The sequence below is a fragment of the Amblyomma mixtum genome, chromosome 2 (genome assembly GCF_055824585.1).
Source record: "Amblyomma mixtum isolate Tamu chromosome 2, ASM5582458v1, whole genome shotgun sequence".
Classification (NCBI taxonomy): domain Eukaryota; kingdom Metazoa; phylum Arthropoda; class Arachnida; order Ixodida; family Ixodidae; genus Amblyomma; species Amblyomma mixtum.
This window is the reverse complement of record NC_143013.1, coordinates 265,093,405-265,118,754: the sequence shown is the minus strand read 5'-3', so window position 1 is coordinate 265,118,754 and position 25,350 is coordinate 265,093,405. Positions and strand designations below refer to the sequence as shown.

General features: G+C 46.0%; 1 protein-coding gene across 1 annotated transcript in view; it reads right to left on the bottom strand.

Annotated features, from left to right (window-relative positions):
* The window catches only part of LOC149363867 (uncharacterized), a 73,725-nt gene that overhangs the window by 4,504 nt on the left and 43,871 nt on the right, over window positions 1-25,350 (bottom strand). Inside the window, exon 2 of the mRNA XM_089568615.1 lies at window positions 1,355-2,487. Coding sequence (XP_089424741.1) covers window positions 1,355-2,487 — 1,133 coding nt within the window. The remainder of the gene's footprint in view (window positions 1-1,354; window positions 2,488-25,350) is intronic.

The following is a 25,350-nucleotide window of genomic DNA, read 5'->3' as shown; positions in this document are numbered from 1 at the left end:
CTGGCGCATTGCAGAGACCGAACGGCATAACTTTGAACTGATATAAGCCGTCTGGTGTGACGAATGCAGTCTTTTCACGGTCTTGGTCATCAACAGCAATTTGCCAATAGCCGGATCGAAGGTCGATGGAAGAGAAAAATTTGGCTCCGTGAAGGCAATCCAAAGCATCGTCAATTCTGGGGAGAGGATACACGTCCTTTTTCGTAATGCGGTTAAGGTGCCGATAATCAACGCAAAAGCGCCAGCTCCCGTCTTTCTTTTTAACTAGGACAACTGGTGAGGCCCAAGGACTCGACGAGGGCTCTATAATGTCTTTGGTAAGCATTTTGTCCACCTCCTGCTGAATGATGTTCCGTTCTGCACTGGAGACCCTATACGGACGTCTGTGGATAGGAGCGGCGTCACCGGTGTTAATGCGATGCGTAACCACAGAGGTCCGAGCCAAAGGGCGGTTGTCGAAGTCAAAGATGTCGTGAAATGAGGAAAGAAGACACCTGAGGTCGTGAGTTTGGGCTGGTAAGAGGTCAGGGGCAATCATTTTTGCGTATTGGTCAGATGGTGTCACGTCGGACTCGGGGCATTTCGGCGAGGGAGGGACACAGCCGGTGACAGCTGATACAACGCAGTCGGAAGCAGGGCACAGCGTGGCGAGCGACATGCCTTGGGGAAGCGGCTGAACGTGCGATGAAAAGTTGAGGATCGGAAGGGACGCTCGATTGGCAAACATAGTGACCACTGTATGTGCGAGGGCAACACTCCGTGTGAGAGGCACATCAAGGGCTGGGGTAACGACGTATTGGCCATCGGGAACTGGTGGGACGGAAGAGAATGATACGTAAGTGACGGCTTCAGGGTTCAGGCGGACAAAATCCACGGTACATAGGCGATGGACAACTGGAGCCGGTGGCTCCTCGTTAAAAGGTAGGGCGAGCTGAACGACACTTGTGGCGCAATCAATGAGGGCAGAATGTTCGGAAAGAAAGTCAAGGCCAAGGATGAGGTCATGAGGGCAGTGTTCGAGGACAGTGAAGAGAACCGAAGTATGGCGACCGGCGATTGACACACGGGCTGTGCACATTCCAACGACAGCGGAAGTACCGCCATCGGCGACACGAACAACAGCGGAGCGGGCAGGAGTGAGCACTTTCCTTAGGCGACGGCGTAGACAGGCATTCATAACGGAGACGTGCGCTCCCGTGTCGATGAGAGCGGTAACAGGGACTCCGTCCACGTCGACGCTAAGTATATTCCGTCGGGCATGTAGAGTCAAAGGAGGATTTCCAAGGTCGGTCGTCGGAGCAGCATCACCTCCAGACGCTGCAGCCATCAGTTTTCCGAACGGGATCGAGCATACGGGCCAGGAGATGATGGGCGGCGAGTTTGGGGCGATGGAGATCGACGACGGTAAGGAGGCGACGAGCGGTTAGTTGGAGGGGCCTGAGCGTCGGAGCTTGCGAGCTGTGGTTCATGGGGCGACGACGAGCGGCGGGGATAGAAAGAATCAGGATAGCGGCGGTAGGTCGAGGACGGACGGCTTCGGCAGTGTCGGGAGATGTGACCAACTCGGGAGCAGTTAAAACAGATGGGCCTGTCGTCAGGTGTTCTCCACTCATCCGGGTTGCGGCTGCGGCGAGTGTGGTACGGATGTCGGACACCGAGCACGGGAGACACATTACGAGCATCTGGGCAACTAATGGAGCATACAGGTCGGATCCCGAGATTGGCGAATTCTTGTCGAACAACAGCCTGTATAAGGGATGCTGCAGGGGCACTGTCCGGTACCGATAATTGGGAAATTGTGGGAGACACTGCCTCTAGTTCTCGGCGTACAAGTCGTGTCAGGCTGTCGGATGTTGGCAGGGAGCACGGTTGGGATGAGTCTACGCAGGACGACGTTGCCGCCGTGTTCGGCAACCGCGTGAACTGAGGGGAAATACGGCGGCTTTTCGCTTGTTCAAACCGGCGGCATTCCTTTAAGATGGCGTCAACCGTTCCACAGTCCTTGTACACCAGCAAGTTGAAGGCGTCGTCTGCAATTCCCTTGAGAACGTGACCGACTTTGTCACTCTCTGACATGGCGGAATCAACTTTCATGCAGAGGGCTAAAATGTCCTGAATATAGGACACATATGACTCTGTTGACGATTGTGCGCGGCATGCAAGCTCCTTCTTCGCAGCCAGCTGACGTCCGAATGGCTTACCGAACAATTCGGCAAGCTTCTGCTTGCACAGGTCCCAACTGGTCAGTTCTTCCTCGTGGGTCTCGAACCAGACCCTTGCGGTGCCCTTCAAGTAGAAAATGACGTTGGCCAACTTCATCGTGGGGTCCCACCTGTTGTGCGTGCTCACACGCTCGTACAGGGAGAGCCAGTCTTCGACGTCCACGCCATCGGTCCCGCAGAATATGCCCGGGTCTCGAGGGTGGGCTAGGACGACAGTTGGCGTGGCAGGCGCGTCGGTAGCTATCTCGACGGATCGGCTCGTCGGCTCGTCGGGTCAGCGGCATGGCGGCTCGTACCCCGCACCTCCACCAAGAGATGTTACGTAAATGTAGGCACACAAGGAGTAGTCACTGAGGAATGCTGACAGCAGCTCACAGCAGCTCAGTCGAACCACTGCCGGCCAACGGCGCACAGATCACACTTCGTCCTCTTCGCGCTCATTGCACGAGCACAGCACTGTCTTCTTCGTTGTCCACTGACAATATATAGAAAGATAGCGTAGAGTACGGAGGCATGTGGGCCTAACGGGTTGATTCATCGAGAACAGCCATTCTTACCGTTAAGCGTCGTCGCACCAATCATGATTGATGCACGAGAAATAAAGAACCGTTGCTCATTATTCTCCGTATTTTGGCTGATATGCTAATGGGTAGCTCTTTGACGGTGGTTCAGAATTCGCATGCTAGATATAAATAAGACGGGACTGAAAAGGTGATTACGCTTGGTAGTTTTATACGTTTAGAGTTTTTATTGTTTGAATTTTGTAATCTTAAATTTCCTGTTTGCTTAAACTTGCATGTTTGGTTTGTACTTTTTGCCACGATGTTCCTGAATACATTTTTCTCCTTTTGCTAAAATCCTGAAAGCGGAATAGCAGTATCATAAAATACAATGATCACAATGCCAATGCCAAGGCTCACTGCTAGATTTGAAGTTTTGTCAGCTTCAAAGAATTTCACTTCTGATGACGCTATACATTAATGGTAAGCCCGAATCTGTTCGAAAAAAGCTTGCTTCTTTGTTTCTACAGTGAAAACGTCAGTCTGAATAGCGTACTGATTTAGCGAGCACAAAAACTACAGGAGTTGTCCAAGAGGCATCTGCAGTCAACGACTGTTTCTTGTAATGCGCTTGACTGCACGCTTACAAACGCTGTCCATGTGTTCCTTGTGCGACCTAGCTCCGTTGTTTCTCCATGGCCTTTTTTGGTCTCGGCTATTTGTGGCGCAATTTGATGCAGACGCCTCCTTGATGGTGCGTGAAATTTTACAAGCAAGAGCGCCGAACGAAGTTATTGCGCATCAAGCGGAAAGTAAAGAAAATAAGAAGATGCCATATAGTAACCACTTTTCTTTTCCTCTTTCAACTTTTGAGATTTATTTAGTCGTCCAGGAATCTTACTGCTTCCTCCACGCGCAGATTTGAGGCACCTCATATCGAGGGCCAGCCAACTGCAGGGTCAGCATAATGAAATTTCTTTTCTTTAGTTCTATTTCGTTCACTTTCTCTGTTCCTTTGTATTTGCGCTCATGATATGTACAGGTGCCGTCACAAGCAAATGGAAGGCAATTTTAACGAAAAATTTAATCATTTTCAATTTCAATTTATTTCCCATGAACTATCAGCGTCAAATGAAATGCGAACAAAACACCTGAAACGCGAGCACAAAAAATCAAGCATATTAGAGGCTGGAGGTGAAATACAGGCGTGGGCTATTAACATTTCAAAAGAGCGGTCTTTTCGGCTTCGATGGGAAAATCAACTGCTCATGTATTTTGCCTCCCTAGTATAATATCTGCGATTTGTGCTGTTCGCGTTTCAATTGGCTTGTTCGCGTTTCAATTGACGCTGACAGTACACATGGTGAGGGCCGAGGGAAAAAAGCCAGAAATTGTGGCTTGACGTGCCCCTCGGCTCCTACATTGCAGGGCAGCAGGTAACATATAAATGTTCTACACAAGTAACATCCCAAAACGCAAACAATAGTTATCAAAAATGGTTTGGCGCATTATTAGAAAAAATGACAAGGAATGCAGTGTACACAAAAAATGGTAACAAAAAAGGAAACAGAAAAATACACGTCATCAAAAAACAGGAATTTGTTTATTAAAATCAGGTCAACACTATACGGAAAGGAAAGAGATAAAGAAGCAGTGAAGAGATAAAGAAGCAGTGAAATCACGGTGAAATCTAAAAAGTAGCACATACATCGTGTATATCTTTGCGGCATGCTCGTGATAGATTAACTTTTGCAACATGAAACTTATTTAAAAGACGGGGCAACGTGTTTCAATTCATGCATCCTTGAATATATATGTGCAGACTAATTGTGATTGTGCGAACTGCACTTTGCACCAACAAACATGGACCATTATGCTTTAGATTGAAAGAAATTAAATTTTTTTTGACAAAGTCGCCTTCTTTTTACTTTTGACGGCGACTGTACGTGTTCTCTTGCACTGAAGCATTGTCTCTTAGAAGAGTACAGACTCTGTGTGTCCGTTTTTTTTTTCTACTGAAAAAGGCCTACGGACCCAGTAATATGAAAATAAGCTCAAAACACCTGAGCGCAGCCTGAATAATCAATTACAAACTGTTCTGTACCGGCAGTTTCGGTTGCGGTCGGCGTCACTGCTGAAGCGCACCTTGACGTCACGGTCGACTAGACAGCCTGGACTACCTCCTTCCTGATGACGTCGGCGTTGACGGCAAACACTGATTGTCACTGTGAACAACCAATGGGTTTGGTGATGTCACATTAATTCGGGCAAGTGCACCTTGACGTCACTAGATTCGGCTGAAAATTCCGCCGTGGCTCCTCGAACAACATTCAAAATCACGTTAAATTATGTTCCACTCAACGAACGCTTCCGACTTGAACTTCCTAGAAGGCATCTCCTTAAGCCCAAAAATGTTGTTTCTATGTTAACCTATTCAGTTCTTATGGTACTACAGTCGGATACAACTCAAGAACAAAACGGCAAATGCTGCTCAAAGGAGGCGCTCTATCCAATGCAGTCACCCGATTTTCGTGACGTCGTGGTTATTTCGATTAAGGTTTTGTTAATCCTCTTTCATCTGCCACCCCCTGCGATTTAACGTTACCAGGTAAAGGGGGATTAACAGCAACGTCATAAGAACCCGTCGAAACCATTGGCTGGAGGGCATCTTTGAGGGACATTTGCCGCTTCGTTCTTCAGCTGCGTCGGAATGTAGCAGTAGAACAGAAAGTTGGAATAGCCGGCTAGCTAATGCGATAGCATTAAAAGCGCCGTTACCCCAAAACTTTGGCGTTGGCGTTGTCGGCGTTGTGAGCTAAAAATAGGGTGGCCCAGGCAGCCACCCGCCGGAGAAGCAACCTAGGCGGCCCACCTGGGTCACGTGACCTTGTGGCGTCATCGAAACCTACCCATCGGATCGTGAGAAAACTAATCACCCTGGCAGGCGGCAGTTAAATTAATTGTTGATCACGAGAGGTTGCTCTAGAAGAGCAACTTGGGTCGCGGAAGAGCCGCCGGTGGCAGCACCTGCTATATCAGGGCAGTGGCACATCTCTTAACCAATGCACCATTGAGGAAGGAGTGGTGTGAGGACTCCCAGGGACACTTCAGTGTAAAGTTGAGAATGGCTAATTCCGCATACTCATTAACTCTATCGGGTCATATCCTTAAGGCGGAGCTTATGACCCCCTCCTTTAATTTTTTCATTCCTGGAAAAGAGGCAGCGCACGGACAAATGACGGTGCAGTTAGAGAGGACAGGCACTAGCTATCAAGTGAAGGTTTGTGGGAAAGAAAAAAAAAAGAACGCAAAATATACAATCCTTCACGACAGATGCACGTGTGCTAAAAACATGTGAAACACTGTTACTTCAACCAGGTGCGTCGATACAAAAGTTCCGTTCTTTGTTTCTGCGCTGTATCTTTTCGAAGTCTTATGGTACGTCAAGCTGAATGGTGGTGGTGGTGGTGAAAAGCATTTATTTAGTATTTTAAAGAGAGATGCTCGGGGAGAGGCCCCTAGTGGGTCTCACCCCTTATAATACTAGGCGGAGTCCCTCATTCCGGGATCCCGTTGGTCATGACCGCTACACAAGTCCGCCGAACCAGGGCCTGTTGGGCCGATAGCTCCTGGCAGCTGAGTAGGGCCTCCTTCCAGTCCTCTCGGGTAGGGGAAGGGGTGATGGGGGGGGGGGGGGGGGAGAGAAGGATTTTTTTCTGCATGCCCAAACCATGTGGAAGGTGTCGGCCACAGAATGACCAGCGGCCATAAAAAGAAGGACCCCCGCCACAGCGGTGCCTTGCAGCCTGTTAAGGCATTAATGAGGGTATTGCATATAATCGTCATGTTATTTCCGATTCCTGACAAGTTAGCTGAAGCTCTGTCTGTGTAAACAGCCCAGTTAACTGCACCAATTAATCGAAGAATTACAGAGCAGCGTGATGAATCATTTCTGCAACAAATATCAGAAAAAAAAGGGTGAAGGTGAAAACAATCTGTCACAGTTCGTCGATGGAAGTTCAGGGCACCACTGTTCCTACTTTTGTTATTTTAACCGGTCTTCTTTGATTCCGGAAACGGGCCATTCAGCAGGGCAGAGGGTCAAATCATAAGAAAGTTTAAGTACGTTAAACATAACCTCCGCCTAGTTTATTCAAATTTCTGTCGTGAAAACGAAAACAAAACAAATAGGGCAATACAAAGCGTCTGCACTACTCTGCCTTGTACAGGTCAGTTTTTCGCTCGACAAAAAAACAAAACAAAAAAACTCACACCCCCAAAAATAGACTATACAGGAGAAATAAGCTCAGGCGAAAATAGCCGCCTTGGCGTTCAGTAAAATTACCTGGGTTTCATATGGGCATGAAGATTTGCAGTTTGAACTGCACATGTTTTGGAAAACCAAGTCAAGGTCAAGCCTTGCTTTAAACGGACACTTACAGGTAGGACAGTTCAATCTAGTTTTTGTTCGCAGTAAGAATAGATTCTATGGTTCCGTCTAAGTATGTCGATATGTGTCCGGCAGCAAACTGAAGACCCATTTGTGACATAGCGTTAGCAAGAATTTTGATTTAAGTGGCCAAAAATACGCATTTTTCATTTTTCGAGCACTGCTGGTGAAGTAAAGTAAGCATACATAGGAATCATCGACTAATAACGACTGCCACAAGGGCACACTCTGGGAAATTGCCTCCTTGAAAACCCACTCGTTCGTTGTTTGTTTACTGCACTGACGACTTAAAAAGTAGGGCCGCGACCGTGCATGGTCGCCATATGTTAAAAGGCGAAAGCCTTTCTTGGTTCATGAATGCTGTAGACGGAAGTTGTAGACAGAGGCTCTCTGTATAAGTGACCGCACTAACTGTCAATCATAAGCCGTATGGTAATTAAATAAAATGCAAAGTTGAGTAAGCAGCACTTGATAAGCAACATATATGTAATGATAGTAGTGAGTTAGTAAATAGATAACAAAAAATAGAGATAGATAGGGAAAATTATAGTCACTGATAGTGACAGTGCTAGAGATAGTGGTAGTGATGGTAGTAATAGTGATAATAATAGCTGCCGATAGTGAGAGTGCTAGAGGTAGATAGTGATTGTGATAATTATGATAGGGCTGATGATGATGATAGCGATAGCGATGATGATGATGATAACGATAAAAATAAAAATAAATAAAACAATTACATAACTAAAAATAAATAAACGACATAAATTAAAAAAGTGCAAAAGGAAAGGAAAAAGAGAGGAAAGGGAAAGGCTTTCGCAATTCCGCTTTTCAACAGACCTAAGTGCAATCCTGTAATTTTTTCTTCTGCGTCCTCTATTTTCTGTGGGTACATGTCTGACTGCACATGAGAGACCAGTACCGACAACCTTTGCATAAAAAAAACAGGATCTATAAACAAACCTTCATCATACCGCTGCAAAAGAAAAACAAACAAGGGTTCACCCTGGAATTCCTTCACACCCTTTTTCTTTCTTTCTATCCTTCCTTCCTTTTTCCTATCCCTTTTTCAATCGCCCCTTGTCGCTCCCGGCAACGTCGTCGTCGGCGACATGCTTAGCACGCTGTCAGGGGGGCGTCGTATAGTCTGAATCGCAGCTCCTTATTTCGTCGTCGGCGCCGTTCTACTCCGTCTCCTCCCCTCCTTTTTACTCGTTCGAGAATCGAATTGACGCCTCCCTGGGGAGGCCTTGCTGGCGGCTGTTTCCCGCGAATAAAAATAAAAATAAACGAGAAGCATAAAGTGCGGTGTGGGACTGCGATCGGCGCCGCTCAGGGAATCGCATGTCTACGCGGGAGACACAAAAGCGAGTATGTGGCGATAGAACCAGGGGAGCAAGAGGTGGTGAGGAGTGGTCGGATAGGTTGGTTGGTTTGGTGGAAGACAAGTGATGTCTATAGTGAAATCTCTCTCCCTCTTTCCTCGTTTCCCGTTTATTTCCCCTCCTCGCCGCCCGCTGATTCCCCTATTCTGTTTCCCTGATTCCCTATCGGGTCCCCGGTGCTTTCCCTTTTATCTACGCGACGAATTCTCGCCGGAGCTCTTGTGTGTAAGTCGACGGAATGAAATGCGCGCGATCTCCCGTGGACACTGACTCCTGGAAGGCCGATTTGAGGCTGTTTATTCTCGGTAAGTATCCTTGTGACTTTGTTCGTTTTTGGCTTCAGCGGTCCTCTTTTCCAAGATCGGGAGCGCTCAGACGAAAATACTTGCACGTATTCGCGAAGGTGAAATCATGGTTTTATGATATTACAGGAATGAAAAAGAAAAAAAAAACGAACAATAAAAGCTGACTTTCTTTGACAGGTGACATTCAGTGGAAGAAACTTCGTCTAGGACGGCGGTAAGCTCGCACAAGAAACTTTTGATTTTTTTTTTAGAAAGCTGCTCTGCTCTTTTCCGGTTGAAATTTGGTGGTGGGATACAATCATCACTTCCACGTTGCATATTCATTTAAAAAATCATCGCTATTAGTGACGTCGTCACAGAAACAATGCTAACGTGTAATAAAACACTATAGGTGCATATAGGTCTTGGTAGCTGTCGCCACGTCTTCAACCTTTCATTCTCGCTCTGAGTTGTGCCACCGAGTATCTTTTGCATCTTTTTTTTTGTGATGATAAGCGTACCTATATTTTCAAGTTTCGTGGGAGTGGCCAGCATCATCGACCCCTAATGAACCTGTACACGAGAGTAACTTCGCACTTTCGAAAGATATGTCCTTTAAGCTGACCTTAGTATTCCGCTTCTATTTACACTCTACTGAGCGAAAACCAGACAAGAAGGAAAAAATCGAACCTGGAGGCCGTCGGAGCTCCTCTACTGAGCCTTACTTCCTCGTGCGCGGTGTCACTAACATTACGCTGATGTGATTTGGAGCTGCACACTGTAATTTCTGCTTGCGTAACAGCAGGCGCTTATTCAATAAACGACTGTACCACCGGGAGTAAATGAATCGCGAGCATAATAATCAAACGCGATGAGCTCAGCAAGAATATTGTGATTCAGGGAGGTTAAGTAACTGATCACGAATTTAGTTTCTGTTCCTTTTCCTCAGCTTATCTTTTTTTTTTATGTTTTTCTGTATCTGAATTCTGCCGTTCACATCTATTTTTCTCGACAACACATGCTGATTTTTCCTGAATCAAATTTATGTTATAGCGGATATTTCATATTACTGCACACGCATTTTATTTTAAAACCCGCGGAACATACGTCGGAGTGGTCTGCGAAAGTGAATTGTGTGGAAAGCGGATATTTTTTACGTTACAGAGTGGAATCAAAAGACGACTGATTAAAAAAAAGCAAGTACTAAACTTTTTTTTTTTTGGTGGGGGGGGGAGGGGGGGGTTCAGAGCAAACACCGTCAAAATAAAAAGTGAGTCCATTTATAAAAATTTACGTATCGCTAACATAGTTCGTGATACCGACGTGAAAAGTTGTCTTCGAACATTTAAGCTGGCTCTTCCACGTAGCACGGTAATTAAAAAATCATCGCTATTAGTGACGTCGTCACGGAAACAATGTCAACGTGTCATAAAACACTATAGGTGCATAAGTAGTTCATGCATTAAAAAAATCGAGCGCCGGGAATAACCAGTGTGCAACGTGAGAAACCCAGCCTAACGACTTTTCAAAAGGGTGCTTTTTGCGTTCGATACCTCGAACTACAACACCGACTCTGAGATTTTAAAAACTTCAGCCACCTTCGGTGTTGCTTTCAATTTAACAATGTGGTATTGTGCCTCGAAACTTAAAACTAAAAACAGGTTGATTAGTTAATTTCAGTTATTTAATCATATTTTACTTGTACTTTATCACACAAATGTTGTCTACCTTGCCACGCAATCCACTTGAACAGACCACACTGAAGAGCTTTCCACGGCTTTGAAAAGACAGCTTTGTATTGAATGATCTGAAATCCCAGGTATTGCACTGAGTCCATTCACATGGTTACCTAGTTACGCATAGTGGGACGAATGGTACTGGTGATGTACCTGGTTATAATAAGTCCAGCTTGAACGCATCATGGCCTCCCGCTCTGTCTGCGGATGAAAACACTGCACTCAGTCTGAATCATGATGACGAGCAAATACTCGATTCATTTCAGCGTGAGAAATGATTAGGTCTTTACAAAGCACGTGAAAATTAAGACTTCCTGCATTTCCTTCTCTTCTTTTTGTGGGATTGTCGATGTTTCTTAATCCATTTCTTATTGACGTCAGTTTCGGTGAACATTGATCTCAAGTTATTAAACAATGTGCTCCCTGTTCTTTAACGACACTTTGTTGCGACCGGTGCATGCGCAGTGAACCCGTCTCAAACAACGAAGCAATAAACAAAGGTAACAGAAAAACCAACAAATAAAACAAATAAAGAAAGATAAGCTGAGAGCGGCGTCATTCTAAGTAGTCGCTGTCATTGTCCGCATTGAAAGTTTAGCGACTTTGATCTACAGAACAAGAAGTGAAACCTGCTTTAAAGAGCACGCCAAACAAACTACCGTCGTAAACAACAGCCTTCATAATGTAGTTAATACAACGAGATAAAAAGAAAATGCTACGAGACGTGTGCGACGGAGCAGTAAACGAAAACTAGACGTAAAAGAAATGTTGCTTCACGTATACATAAATATATGAGTCCTGCGAACTCCCCCAAACCTGCTTCAGGCATATCTCGCGAGAGGCGGCTTCGCCGCATTTAGAAACTTTAATCAAAGGACTCTCGAAGTGAGTAGTTCTTCGAGTTTCCGTTTCCTGCGTCGCGAAATTACCATGACAGGCATTCATACCCTTAGGCCGATAAGAAGGGACAAAAAGAATGTGCGCGAAAATAAACAATAAAAATAGAAATAAAGAAAACGAGGCCAGTGCCTGCTGCGTAGTGCCTCTCCATTGCATATATAGTATCTCCTCATTCCTTCCCTGCTCCTCCTGCGGCGAGGAGGAAAGAAGAGGGAGGAAAGGAGGAGGGGGATATCACGACGCACGCTTCGCCCTTTCCTCCTTTCTCTCAAGAAGGAGGAAAAGGAAAAAAAGTAGGATGAGGAGAAGGAGAGGAGAGAAAGTTGTTGTTCTCCGTCTTATATTTCGTCCTCTCGAGGCATGGGTTTCACTGCGCAGTCTTTTTCATCGTAGCTCCGCAGGATTATGACGTCGCGCAGTCGTCACAAACAAGCAGACGCGTGCGAGCATATATGGATACACAAACGCGAGTTCCAAGCCACTCCCGAATATCTTTACTTTACTTTCTCCCTCCCATCCAACTTGCCCCACTTTGCCTTCTCGGCCGCTGCGTGCTTATTCGAATCCGGTATACGGACCCCGTAATATAGGAGCGCAGTTTGCGAGCGTTGCTGTGAGCCGACGCTAGCTATACAGGCGGGAGTAAAGGGCGCTCGGCCCCCGTAGTTTATATTTATGAGGATCCACCTGATTTTCTTATGCATGCGGGGATCTAGCTTCCGTGGCGGCCGTTGTTCGGAGCTGGCGCGTGTATATGTCGGTCTTTCTCTCTCACTCTCTCTCTCTCTCTTTCTCCCCTCCGAGTGAATTTGCTTTTTCCGGGGTCGCGGACTGAAACGAACAAGTGTGGCAGCAGCGGAGGAAGCTCGCGAGGCTGCCAGAAGTCGTCCCGCAATTTCTCGAGGATGAGCGTCCGCTTTCGGTTTTCTTCTCTTAGCCCCTCCACCGGATTCGACCGAGTCTTGTTCTGAAGCTCTAGTGTGGCTGTTTGTTTTGATCAAGTTCTCGTTGCCCTGCCGTGGTGGTCTCAACGCTGTAATAAATATTTATCGTTTGATCTCCCCGGAGGATCTGGACGTCGGTTGATTTTAATGCGGCAAGAGCAGCTGCATCAACTATGGAAATAAAACCCGTGTTTGGAGCTTTAGAGGAAGAAAATAAGCACAGTGAAAAGAGAGGTAACGCAAAAACAACTTCATTTTTCTTCGAGACCTATGCACGACTGTAGACGTACTTCTTGGATACAGTGAATTACCTGTTATAATGAAAAGACTCTGCTGCATATGCGTCACTTTTTGCTCCGAGAAAGTTCGATTGCAGGACGGTCTTTCTGGGCGCTCTTTGGCCGCTGTAGCCAAGTAAAGTTGGGCTCTTGCTCGTTCGCATATGTACTGTTTGCGTACAGCGAAGTAATGGTTACAACGAAAAGTCGCCGCTATGTCTCTGTTTTGTTGAAACAAAGCTCGACTGCAGGACGGTGTCTGTGAAGGTTTTTCGACAGTTGCAGCGCTATGCACTTCTCTTGTATTGCCGTTCTTCTAGTGCCACCTCATTTAAAAGGTGTCAAGGTTTCATCTCTTCCCGAGTAATTAACTACGTGTTCTATAGATCAACCTGTTTGCTTGTTTCCACTTAGTTTCTTATTTCGTAATTGCAACTAATGTTTGAAAAACACGCAATTCTTATCGTCACTATTCGTCTTACCCATATCGCGCGCATTGATCTTTCCGAACCACTTGAATAGAGTGCATAGGATAACTATCTGATACAATTGAATGTACAGTCTTTGTCAAAAGTAACCAGGCTGCATGGTTTGCTTCTAGCTCTTACAATGGAGCCCTTGCAGCTTCCCTGAAGCTGAAATGGTCGTTAAAGGTAAGTACTGGGGGTATTCTTACCTTCCAACACCTTTCGATCTTAAGGAAAGCCACAAGGGCTCCACTATACAAGCTAGAAGCATACCACGCAGCCTGGTTACTTTTGACAAAGACTGTACCTAGCGAATAGTGACTGGCGCGAAGAAAGCTACTGAGTTCTAACGTGGGTTGTCACGTGAGAAATCATCAGTTTAAGTACGTAAGGTAGTTAAAATTAAATCAGAACTGATGAACGGAAAACATGACACTTGGTGTCAGCACGCTTGCAATTCGAGGCTTTGGCTGATCCCATTGACTAAACCGTCAAGATTCGCCAGGAGCAACTGACGATAAGAAAAACGCACCATTTTTTCCATTATGTTCCAGGGAATATCTCAACATGCCTGCCCTGAGTGCTGTAGTTAACAAAAGAGGACTCACCAACAAGCCGCCAACTGCTGATTTCTATCATGAGCTGCCTAACAGAACATTGCAAACCGTTCGGGCAAAACTACAAAACTACTCTGATTAAAACTGTAAAGCTACCTACGTGAGTGAGATAGTACCTCTGCGATAAGTGTGCCATAGCTGAATCATTGAAGACCTCTCAAATACATGTAAACCTACTTCACTGGTGTACCGAACTGATTTCACCGTTCTCACAGGCTTCGTCTGCCTGGACAATAGTTTTAAGGCGAAAACCTTTAATGGAATCTTTTGCTAGTTAGAAGAAAACCAATGGTTGCTTCAGATAGAGGAGGAAAAATGAACCTAGAAGTCAAGTTTCATGACTGTAGATTAATTAGTTAAGTAATTACAGGAAAAATGTCGAAGTTGCGTCGAAATAGCGCGGACGTCGATATAGCCACGGGGACGGTGAGACGTCACATCCACCAAAAGTCATCATGGCATAGTGACAATTGTCACAGAATGGTCGAAAAAACGTCGGATTTGGGTTAGATTAGATGGAAAAATGTGTAATTAAACGCAATTAACACTTAAGATCCCCGAAAGATGTACAGTTTGGGTATCGATATAGCCACTGGAACGGTGTGACGTCACATCCACCGGAAGTCGTCACGGCATAGTGTCCTCGGCTTTCGCCTCTCAACACTTTAGTTGCCAAAGTGCCTTCGCATTTTTTTCGGTGTAGGTTTGGGGGGGGGGGGGGGAAGGGGGGGAGGCGCTGCAATAAGGTTTGCTCTCTGAGAATACATGTTAAGCATTCTCGGACACAAATTTTGAATACTGGAAAATTGTAAGGTACTATTACGGAAATATGTGATGTAACGGTCCGTTCTTCCGCTGTATAGCAAAATATTTAACAGTGTTTCCATCACTAACATCGAGCAGTTAAGAGTGCCCTAGAAAACCAAAGGGAAACGCTTTTGATGGTAGCAAAAACGTTAATAGCAAAAAAAAAAGAAGCCTGCCGACGGGATATCTGTGGATATATTGATTTTGTAGTGAATTCTTACAATATACAAAAAAGAATTCTTTCATAAACTGGTTCCCGTTAAAAAAGGCTTTGTCCAGAATTGTTAGGTACGAGTACAACTGTAGCGAATAACTCGTGCGCATATACCTCGATGTCTCACCCCTGCAGAGACATTTATTATACTGCAGTGTAGCCTCAAAAGCAAGGAAACGGCGAAAGAAATAAAAAAAGTTAATAAACACGGCAAGCACGAATTCGGGAGAGTTTGGGGGTATCAAGTGTGTGTCGTATATTTAAAAAAGTGCTCGCTAAACCGCTCGCTGGGTTCCTTCCTTCGTATCATTACTGTGCCCCCCCCCGGCCTTCCTCCTTTCTTCCTTGTCCATTGCAGTTCTCTCTCGTTTACCCAAATCACCGCATTTAAAAACGCATTTCGCTCCGCGTACGAGGACCATTAGCGCTTTTGCACACGCTACTCTTTTTAGCGTGCAGGCCGAAATCGCATTAAGCTCCAGGCGTTTCCGTCAGCCGTCTTTGGGTGCGGACAAGCTTTCTTCTTTTTTTTTTTTTTTTTTTTCAGAGAGCGTCCCAGGCAACAAGAAAGACGTGCGAGATCCGGCAATGTAAATATAGCAGCTGAAAAAATATATAGATAATGTCGAACGACTTAAGAAGGGTAGCACGTTCGTTCCCGAAAAATGCGCCGCTAAATGCGCTTCGCGATTTCTGCGTGGAAAGCGGTCGTGTTTTGTTAGACCGCCCCCTCTTATTACGTCGCTGTAATGAAGCTGTTTGAAAGAAATTGAGTTGCTTTTTTTTATTTGCCTGTTTTTTCCTTCTCTTCCCGGAGGGGCTAAAACTTGTACGTGATGAAGCCCGCGCGCTGCACAGAAGCGTAGCCGCACCATTACTGTGTTCTCAATTATTTCGCTGTAGAACGTTAGCGCGCCCAGCCGATTTTTTTTTCTGGTTCCTTAGGAGTCTCCTCCTAATCGTCTTTTACTTCGTATACGGATCTTCTTCAGCTGTACATGGGGTTCAGTCTCTTCTTCCCAACTTTTCTGCTGCGGATATACTTACATGCGCTGTCGGTTTCACGGAGCTTCTCCTATTTTTTTTTCTGGTTCCTTACTTTCACCCGTTTAGCTGCGAGCCGTTCTTGCTAGACTAACCACCGGCAGATAAATATACCCGGTGTTGCATAACAGTTGCGAGCGTACAAACATTTCTTGGATTTTACCGACGAGGTTGTTAACGAAGCTCCTCTTCAGTTAGCGTTTTTGGTGCTATTAGTTAGTGCATGTACAGGTATAACAGCCGCGCTTGCGTGGCTAGTGCGAGCAAAACCGAGAGTTTAGTGTTACCTGCGGCAAACTGTGCTAAGGCGTATCGGGCTAGGGGGGAAGAGTAGTTAAGGGGGGGGGGGGGGCTTTGCAGCATGACGCGAAATGCTGATCGTTAACTAATTACCGCCCTTTTAAGTGCCTAGCAACCATCCGGGGCTTCAAAGAAAGCTTTAGCCCACAAAAGCCTGCTGGTTAGCGACTACGTGTGATTGTTTAAATGGACAGTGCGGACTGACTGCGGTTGGTCTATATCGATAGATTACCGCATTTTAATAACAAATATGCCATTTTAGTTAAAACGAAGATTTTATAATCTAGAAAGCACTGAAAATGAAATACAGTTGTCGTCCTTAACGGCCGGTTCCACGAGTAAACCGAAAAAGTCGTCACAGTTTTAATCGCCCAGATCAGAGAGGCTTGGCTACACCATTGGCTTCCTAACGGTGATCACGGAGTCCATTTAGATGCAGATGGCGTGAGTTTGAATCAAGCAGCGGCAAAACTATTAAATGTTATTTTCACAGCAATAAGTGCGTATTTTGCTCCCGTACAAACATTGACGTACCCTGAAAGTGCATAAAAATCGATTCTTACAACGATATTAGATGGAGCTGTCCGCAGTGTTTCTTTATTGCGCATTGACATCTCACTACATATACACTTTTGCATACAGCCACGATTGAAATCCAACCGCCATCACTGGATTCGAATCCGGGCTCCTTGTGCTCAAACTCAGAACTGAATTGAAATGAATTGTACTGAATAACGTTCTTTATGGGCGCCCCTCATTATGTGCACTTCGCTCATGACACCGGTGAGGGCGTGTGGGTCTAGCGTAGTCAAAGCCTATGCGCATGCTAGTTTGGTCGGCGCTGACTGTGGTAAAGCCTTGTTCTCGGGTTTTATTGCGAAAACAATACTACTTTCACTTTCAGCTCCTCGCGTGGCGAGGCCGCGGTAGCTACCATTGACCTTTAGCTTGACCTCTGCTATGACGTCATACCATCTGCCGCAAAAACCAGGGGCCCAACTTGTGCCGTCGCGAGGCGAGGCCGCGAGTGGTGGCTACTGCCTAACTCCTCCGCCCGCCACGCGCGGCGCGCTATTTAATTGGATTGGATTGGATTGGATTGGAATGGAATGGAATGGAATGGATTGGATTGGATTGGATTGTATAACCGATGCATCACCACAAGTCTAACCACAAGCACCACCACCAGCTACACCACCAGCTGAACCATGGCGTAGCTACGGATATTGCTTTCGCAATTACCGGGCTTAACCAAGCTAAGCCACGGCCATTTTTTTACAAATGAATTCTGTTAGCTTCGCTCAGAGTAGAGTGACCGTCATGCTAAGTGCGCTGTGAAGCGCCCAGTCGAAGTGGTTATGCTCATCTCAGTGGGAAGTTGCATCAACTTCCACATGCGAAGCTTCGAGTAAACTTGAGACCACCTGGCTACATCGGCAGTGATCGCGGTTGCTACGGAAGTGACGTCACGCCCCATCATATGGGACGTTTTGGGATAGCGTGTGTCTCAGAGTCGGGGTTCGGGCGGAATTTTTCACGAGTCTATAGTCATACAACAGTCTGCGTGATACTAGGCGGTTCCTCCGGCATAGCTTGAATGCGGTCCGCTTGTTCCTCAGGACGTTCGTACAGTGGAGAATGCCGAAACGTCTTGCTGAGTCGCTGTTTGGCGACTTCGCTGCAACGGAAAGCGCCACCTGCTGCGGTACCAGACAGGTGGCTGCTGCAGGGGAAGCAAACTTTAAAAGCGAAACTTTTAAAGGGAAACTTTAAAAGTTGAAAATTAGTATAATAGTCTATGTCTGCACATCTTATTCGTTGCATTTAGATGCAATACTAATGCGAAACACTGTAATTGTTGGCAGTCACCCTTCGGCCCCGACTGGCCGCTCGTTTTCTTATATTATAGTTAGACTGCACATTCCCCTCTTATTAATTTCTTGGCTATAAATACGCTTCGCATACGACAGTAAGCGTTATTTTGGTTCCCACGCCTGCGCCGTGTCAGGCAGTCATCGAAAAGCCCGCCCGGCGTGTGACTGCGATGTAACACAAATCGACGAGGACTCTGAACTACGTAAAATAAGAAGCGTTGTAAGTAAATATTACGCGCATAGGCAAAACGTTCGGTTACGCACGAGGAGCGTATAAAACTACGGGTAGCATCATCGTGAGTGAGACCATCACGGACGGCACTCTCATGTACTGGTACTCTCGAGTCGGCAGACAGGGGATATTCAAAATTTCGCAAGTGTGCTTTCCCGCATAACAATGTTGCCCCAAACAAGATGGCTGACCATGCGTTTCCAGCTGAAACAAAACAAGAAAGACTGGTTGGTTGTTTGATTCTTCCAAAATACGTTTCTTACATTCTATCCACACCTTTAGCGCTTGTCCTGCAGCCCACGTAGTTCCTTTATAGCGAAGTCGGCCATCTTGTTTGGGGCAACATAGTTATGTGGGAAAGCGCACTTGAGGAATCTTGAATATCCCCTATTCCTTTGTGGTTAGCCTCATCCAAGTGAATAAATGAGTTTATCTGGATGTAGTATGAAACGCTGGCAACAACTGTTCATGCGCTGTCCAGAAAATTGAAACGCCATATGAAATTAAGCTATAACACATTAATGACACCGCCCCCCCCCCCCCCCCCCCCTGTCGCCCTTTTTCCCGTTTTTTTTTTTTTAACTTTCAGAGGCGGTATCCTATCCTGCAGTTTGCCTAATTTGCATCGCGTGCGCAGAGAAAATAACGGTCGCTGCCGCGTCTTCTGCGCTCGACAAATACCATTGACTAGTTCTTGCCTGCCTGTCCTGATCTCCACATCGTCGTACTCGGGTCTTTCTGCGTCCTCTCCTGTTGTCTGAAGTGCCCGTGCTTTCGTTCTCGTGCACAGAGATCGTTGAATGGCGCCTTGTCGCTCCCGTCTCATCGCCACTGCCAACGCCCTGAAGTTCTCTCTCTCTCTCTACACCTTTTTACTTTTATTTCTGGCTGCGTAAGAAAGAAAAAAGAAGCATCAATACCAGAGCGATGAGCACTGCCAAAGCAAACGGAGCTCCTTCCACGCTCCGATCATCATAGCCCGAAGTTACGAGGAGGACTGTTTCAAAATGGAGCGCTGCATCCGCACTGGGAGGACGCGGACGGAGGGTAGTTTAGAGAACGATGCGAGATTGAAAAATAACGACTCCATTCAAGGAAGAAAAAGAAAAAAGAAAGAGACAAAGAGAGAGAGAGAGAGAGAAAGAGAAAGGGAGAGACAGAGCACCGAAGGCATCGAAGTGGAGGCATTAGACGCTCCGAGTGAAGGGGCGTGGCGGAGCTGATATCCTCTATTTGCTGAAGGCGCGCTTCCTTCATTTCTTTCTGTCTATCTTATTTTTTCCTCCTCAGACTTCAAAGACGAAGTCGAAATCCAGAGTAACAAACTGAAAGAGAGAGAGATAGAGAAAGAGAACGAAAGAACTCCAGAAATAGAGGAAAGAGGAAAGCGACGCGATTTGCAGTTCCTTGTCGCCAGCGAGAAGAATAGACGAGAAAGATTCAGCGCGGCAGTAATCACATCGTAGCCTTCGTTCGAAGCGCTTTGCGATCTTCCGCCTCATTCATTCAGGGCACCCGCCAGTTTCTTGTTCGTCGAGAGAATCTTTTGCTACATTTTTTTATTCTCCCTTTCAAATTTTCAGTAATCAGAGTGCAAGTCCCACTGTGAGGAGGCGTATAGTCGTCTTCGGTTCTTAAGAGTTTTTTTTTTTTTTGGCATCTAGTTATCTTGCTTTGTTTCGTTTGCTTGGACGTAATGAACTTCTATTCTAAGGGTGAAAGAGTTTCGGTTGTTTTGATTTTGTTGCATTTTCGGGCCGATTTCGTGGCTTATTTGAGGATGCACATTAGTTTCGCGACCACAGCCATCTTCTACCGAAAGGAAGTCGTAGATTTAACAATAATTAATGACTATTTTACTCAGTTATATTCGTAAAGGCAATATAAGTAAAGGCTTGGTAACTGACGACAGCCATGACAACGAGGATGATTTCATGTGCGCTTTAAACTCATGCTGCACACACCTAACGTGCGCGTATCACCGACAAATTTTTATATTATCGAGAAGAGCACACCCACCGTCGGCATACAGAAGACGAAAACGAAGACGGGCGCCGGCGATCCGTGGGTATGTTCCATTAAGCCTGAGGACATCATCATCATAATCATCAATAGAGCGCAATGTCATTGCATACTATTGAAAGTCGAAGGCTCTGTCAAGACCGAAGAGTTTCTAGAAGACGGAGAGCGAGTGGCCACGCTTGTTTTCTTATCATCATCAGCATGAATACGCCCACTGAAGGACAAAGGCTTCTGCTATATCTCTCATATTAAACATTTACTTTACAAGCTGCACCCACCCTATCCCCACAAACTTCTTAATCTCCTCCGCCCACTTAACTTTCTGCCACCCTCTGCTACGCTTGCCTTCTCTTGAAACCCACTCCTTTATCCTTAAGAACTAGCGGTAATCTTGCCTTCACATTACATGTCCTGCCCAAGCCTATTTCTTTCTCGTGATTTCGACTAGGATGTCGTTAACCCGCGTTTCTCCCCTCATCCATTGCGCCCGCTTCCGGTCCCTTAACGTTACACCTATCATTTTCTTTGTGTTGTATACTTTTCTATTGAGGGTTATTAGTAAACTGCCATTCATGATCTGAGAGAGCCTGCCATATGCGCTCCACCCCATTCTTATTCTTTAGTTGTTTCCCGCTGATGATCCGTGTCGGCGGCCACTACTTGACCTACGTAGACGTATTCCCTTACCACTTCCAGCACCTCGCTACCAGTTGTGAACTGCTGTTCTCTTGCTAGACTGTTGAACATTACTTTGGTTTTCTGCATGTTAATTTTTACACCTACTGTTCTGTTCTGCCTGTGTCCAACTCGTTGATCACGATTTGCAGCTCATCTCCTGGGCAACTCAGCAAGGCAATGAAAGGGTAAACTAATTTCGGACTGAGTAGCCAACGTACGCCTTCTGATCCATGCCCGATCCGGCGCTGCGGGTGTAGGCCATCGGACACAGAGACGACTATACAGACTGTTAATTCATTGTATGGTTTAATAGTAGCATTAAACCCGGCAGTATAATAGTGACCTACAGACTGATATGTCATGATTATATCGTATCCTCTATAATATCAAACCATAGCATATCATATTAAAAAAAAATTGTGAGGACACTGGCAACTAAAGTGTTGAGAGGCGAAAGCCGAGGGTACTATGCCGTGACGACTTCCGGTGGATGTGACATCAAACCGTTTCCGTGGCTATATCGATACCCATATTATACATCTTTCGGGGATCTTAAGTGTTGATTACGCTTAATTACACATTTTTTCATCTAATTTGACACAAATCCGTCGTTTTTTCGACCATTCTGTGACAATTTTCACTATGGCGTGACGACTTTCGGTGGATGTGACGTCACACCGTTCCCGTGGCTACATCGACGTCCGCGCTACTTCGACGCCATTTCGACATTTTTTGCCTACAATTAATTAACTGATTAATCTACAGTCATGAAAATTGGCTTATAGGTTCATTTTTTCCTCTTCTATCTGAAGCAACATTGGTTTTCTTCTATCTTTTTTAGTTCTCGAGTTGAACGCGTGCGACACGCTTTGTTAACGGACGACAGTATGAGCCATTAAAGGCTTTCGCCTTAAAAGTGGACAAGGGAGTGTAGAGCCTCAGTGTGCTTGCCAACGTTTCGGCAAGAGGACTTTTCTTCGTCTGGGCAAAGCGTTCATCACTGGCGGGGTTTAAAGGGTCATCACTACGAGCAGGAAGGCTCTCACGGCCTCTTCTCCTTCTTCTTTTCTTTCATTGGGCCTCCATCCTCGGAGTGAAGGCCCTATTTAAACTCTGCCGGTGATGAAGGCTTCGCCCAGATGAAGACAAGTGCTCTTGTCGAAACGTCGGCAAACACCCGGAGGCTTTCCCCTCCCTTGTTCAATTTTTCAGTGTCAAGAAGCCTTCTGTCGACCCTCTCTCTATCATGTACTCATATGACATCATATTTGTCACTATCAAAAAGCAGCGTAAACCATAAAATAGAATCCAATAAAAAATTGGCTGTGGTTTAGCTCTGGTTAAACCTGGAGGATTGCGAAAGCAACGAGGAGAGAGAGAGAGAGAGAGGCGGTGGAGAGCGCCCTCGGCAGCGGCGGCGGCCCCGGCACGCTAGCTATGCGCCGCTACTGCGCATGTGCAACTGGCGAGCGCGGCGGCAGCACCGCAGCGACGGCGGCGGAGCGCCCGCTGTGCTCCGTCCTCGCGCATGCGCAGCATGGCCTTGCGTCAGCTCCGCGAAATGGCTCGGCGACTCGCATAGTGTTGCTTTCGCAACAACAAATTCACAGGATGGTCACCACAACAATACGAATTTTAGCGAGAGCAAGGGTCTCAAACTGAGCATTTTTTTGTATGTTCAGATTATACTGAATAAAGATTATTATTATTATTATCTTAAGGTCATCAGGCGAAGCCTTTCGTTTTCTTTTTTTTTTGCTTTTTATGAGCCTGTCGTTAGTCTCGTAACACGCGACAAGTTTTGATGATTGGGGTTGTAGGGGTAGATACGTTGCAATGATAGGCATCGATATCCAGACAGTCGTGGTCACTATATATCATCTGTATAGTTAGGTGATCTGGTCTACCCTCCGGTCTACCCTCCGGTACACCTCCCAGCGTGTATGGGCCTAAAACTGCACCTCTCATTTCCGCAGTGTGGAGTTTACGGTGACACAGCTGAATGAATACGAAAACACACAGTACACAGGACGAGCGCCAACTATCAAATGCGTCTATTTTTTTCGGAAAAACTGCTTGCAAACACTTAAAAGTACACAGAACAGAAAGAAACCGGAGCTGGCTAAAAAAAAAAAAAGATGGGATACACTAGTGAACGTAGAAAAGAGTAGAGAGATTAAAACGCGGGAATCGACCCGTTCAAAGAAGCAATCTCTTCATCAATTATTTAAAGCGATGACTTGCTGACGCAAGTAGGGCCCCTTAGCTTGACGAAATGTGATTGTATTATTTCTCTTTCCAGTTTATCTTTTGTCTGACCAATGATTTAGTTTTTTTTTGTAAAACCAAGAGAGCATTTACATATTTTGCATTATGTCGCTATACGGCTACAGTAAACATCCTTCACAAAACACCTTGCGGAGCTAGCTGGTCTTGCATGTTTTCTTGAAAAAAGTAATCCAGCGGACATAGATAGAACTTGACAGGACTGGCGCTGACGGACGGGCGTGTACTCGTCTTAAGTATAGCGCTGGATTACGTTTTCAAGAAAACATCCTTCACCTGTATCTTATGCTGTCTAGCCTTATCATTACTGCATTGGCCTGTCTTCCATATGCATTTAAGATTGCAGCTGAGAGGAGTGACGGAAACAACATCAGCGATGCATGCTGTAAACGATTTCATGTATTTTGCTGCATTCTCTTTAAGCCTTTATTTGTTAAGGCTACAAATCTGGAACAATTTTCAAGGCGCAGATAGAACAATATAACGTTGAAGTGGTCAGCCGCCGTCTTGATATCGACGAACGTAAGGAGCTACCAAGACCTATCGCTTTTCTTTGTTCATTTCTGCCTGATTATTCATCAAAGCAGGTTTAAGTTTTTTTTCAAAAGAGTTTCACAAACACTCCTGCCCATATGATGCAATCATTGCTTGACAGAACTTTGTTCAACAGCCGTTCGTGCCAGGCGCTTTAGAGGAGTTCACGGTGACAAAGTTTTTTTTTCTTTTTTTGCACAATCTGGGCACAATCTCATTCGTTCTAGCATTAATTTCCTTAATTTTCTCTTCTTTTCTTCTCTTTTCATAACAATTTTTCAGTTACTAGCGTTGTTTTTTGCTGATTTTCATTTACCTGCTCGTCATAGCGTCACCTAAAACAACCAGAACCCCGCCTTTACCTTCGTCAAGCCGCCGCGGTGGCTCAATGTGTATGGTGCTCGACTGCTGACCCGAAAGACGCAGGTTTGATCCCGTCCGCGGCGGTCGAGTTTCGATGGAGGCGAAGTTGTAGAGGCCTGTGTACTGTGCGATGTCAGTGCACGTTAAAGAACCCTAGGTGGTATAAATTTCCGGAGCCCTTCACTACGGCGTCCCTCGCAGCCTGAGTCTCTTTGGGATGTTAAACCCCCATAAACCATATCCCACGGCAAATGTCTGCATTAAATGACGTCATAATAGAATTCGGGTCACCGAACATGTTCTGTCGTCGTATACGTTCTTCCACATCATTCTTAGAGCTATGAGAGACGCCGTAGTGGAGGGCTCCGGAAATTTCGACCACCTGGGGTTCTTTAACGTGCACTGACATCGCACAGTACACGGGCCTCTTGAATTTCTCCTCCAAAGAAATTTCAGCCGCCGCGGCCGGGATCGAACCCAAAAGACGCGGGTTCGATCCCGGCCGCGGCGGCTGGAATTTTTTTGGAGGAGAAATTCTAGAGGCCCGTGTACTGTGCGATGTCAGTGCACGTTAAAGAACCCCAGGTGGTCGAAATTTCCGGAGCCCTCCACTACGGCGTCTCTCATAGCCTCAGTCGCTTTGGGACGTTAAACCCCATAAACCAAACCAAACCATTCTTAGAGCTGACGCTGAAAATTATCTCATGTTACTACAACCACACTTACTTCATTTTTTTTCTGTCCCATAAGGCGTGTCGCTGGCTCATTTCCTACGCGTATACGCATCGCCCACCCAATCGTATCCATCATGAACAATGCAGCACAGATCGATCTAAATGCAGCGAAAGGAAGCGATCAGAACGACAGCAGATAAAAAAAGCGCACTGCCGTCCCAACCAGCTCGTACAGTCGTCCCGCAAAGCGGCAGCTGCGCAATCCGCTGTAACAAGACCCGAGGGCAGACTGCTCAATGTGTTTCTGATTTACCTGTCGATGCGGCGTAGAGCCCAGGCTCCGGAAACTTTGATCGCGGGTGCTAAATGGACTTTCGCGCCGCCTGCCTCGAGCGCTCGCTCATTACTTTCTTCGCTTTTCTTTCTATCTTTTTTTCCTCCACTCACCTCGCCGGCGGAAGGTGCCGTCTGCGCCGTTCAATTTTGAACTTTTCATCGAATTCGCGCCGAGCGTTCCGACCGTCCGGTCGTCAGGCGGAGAG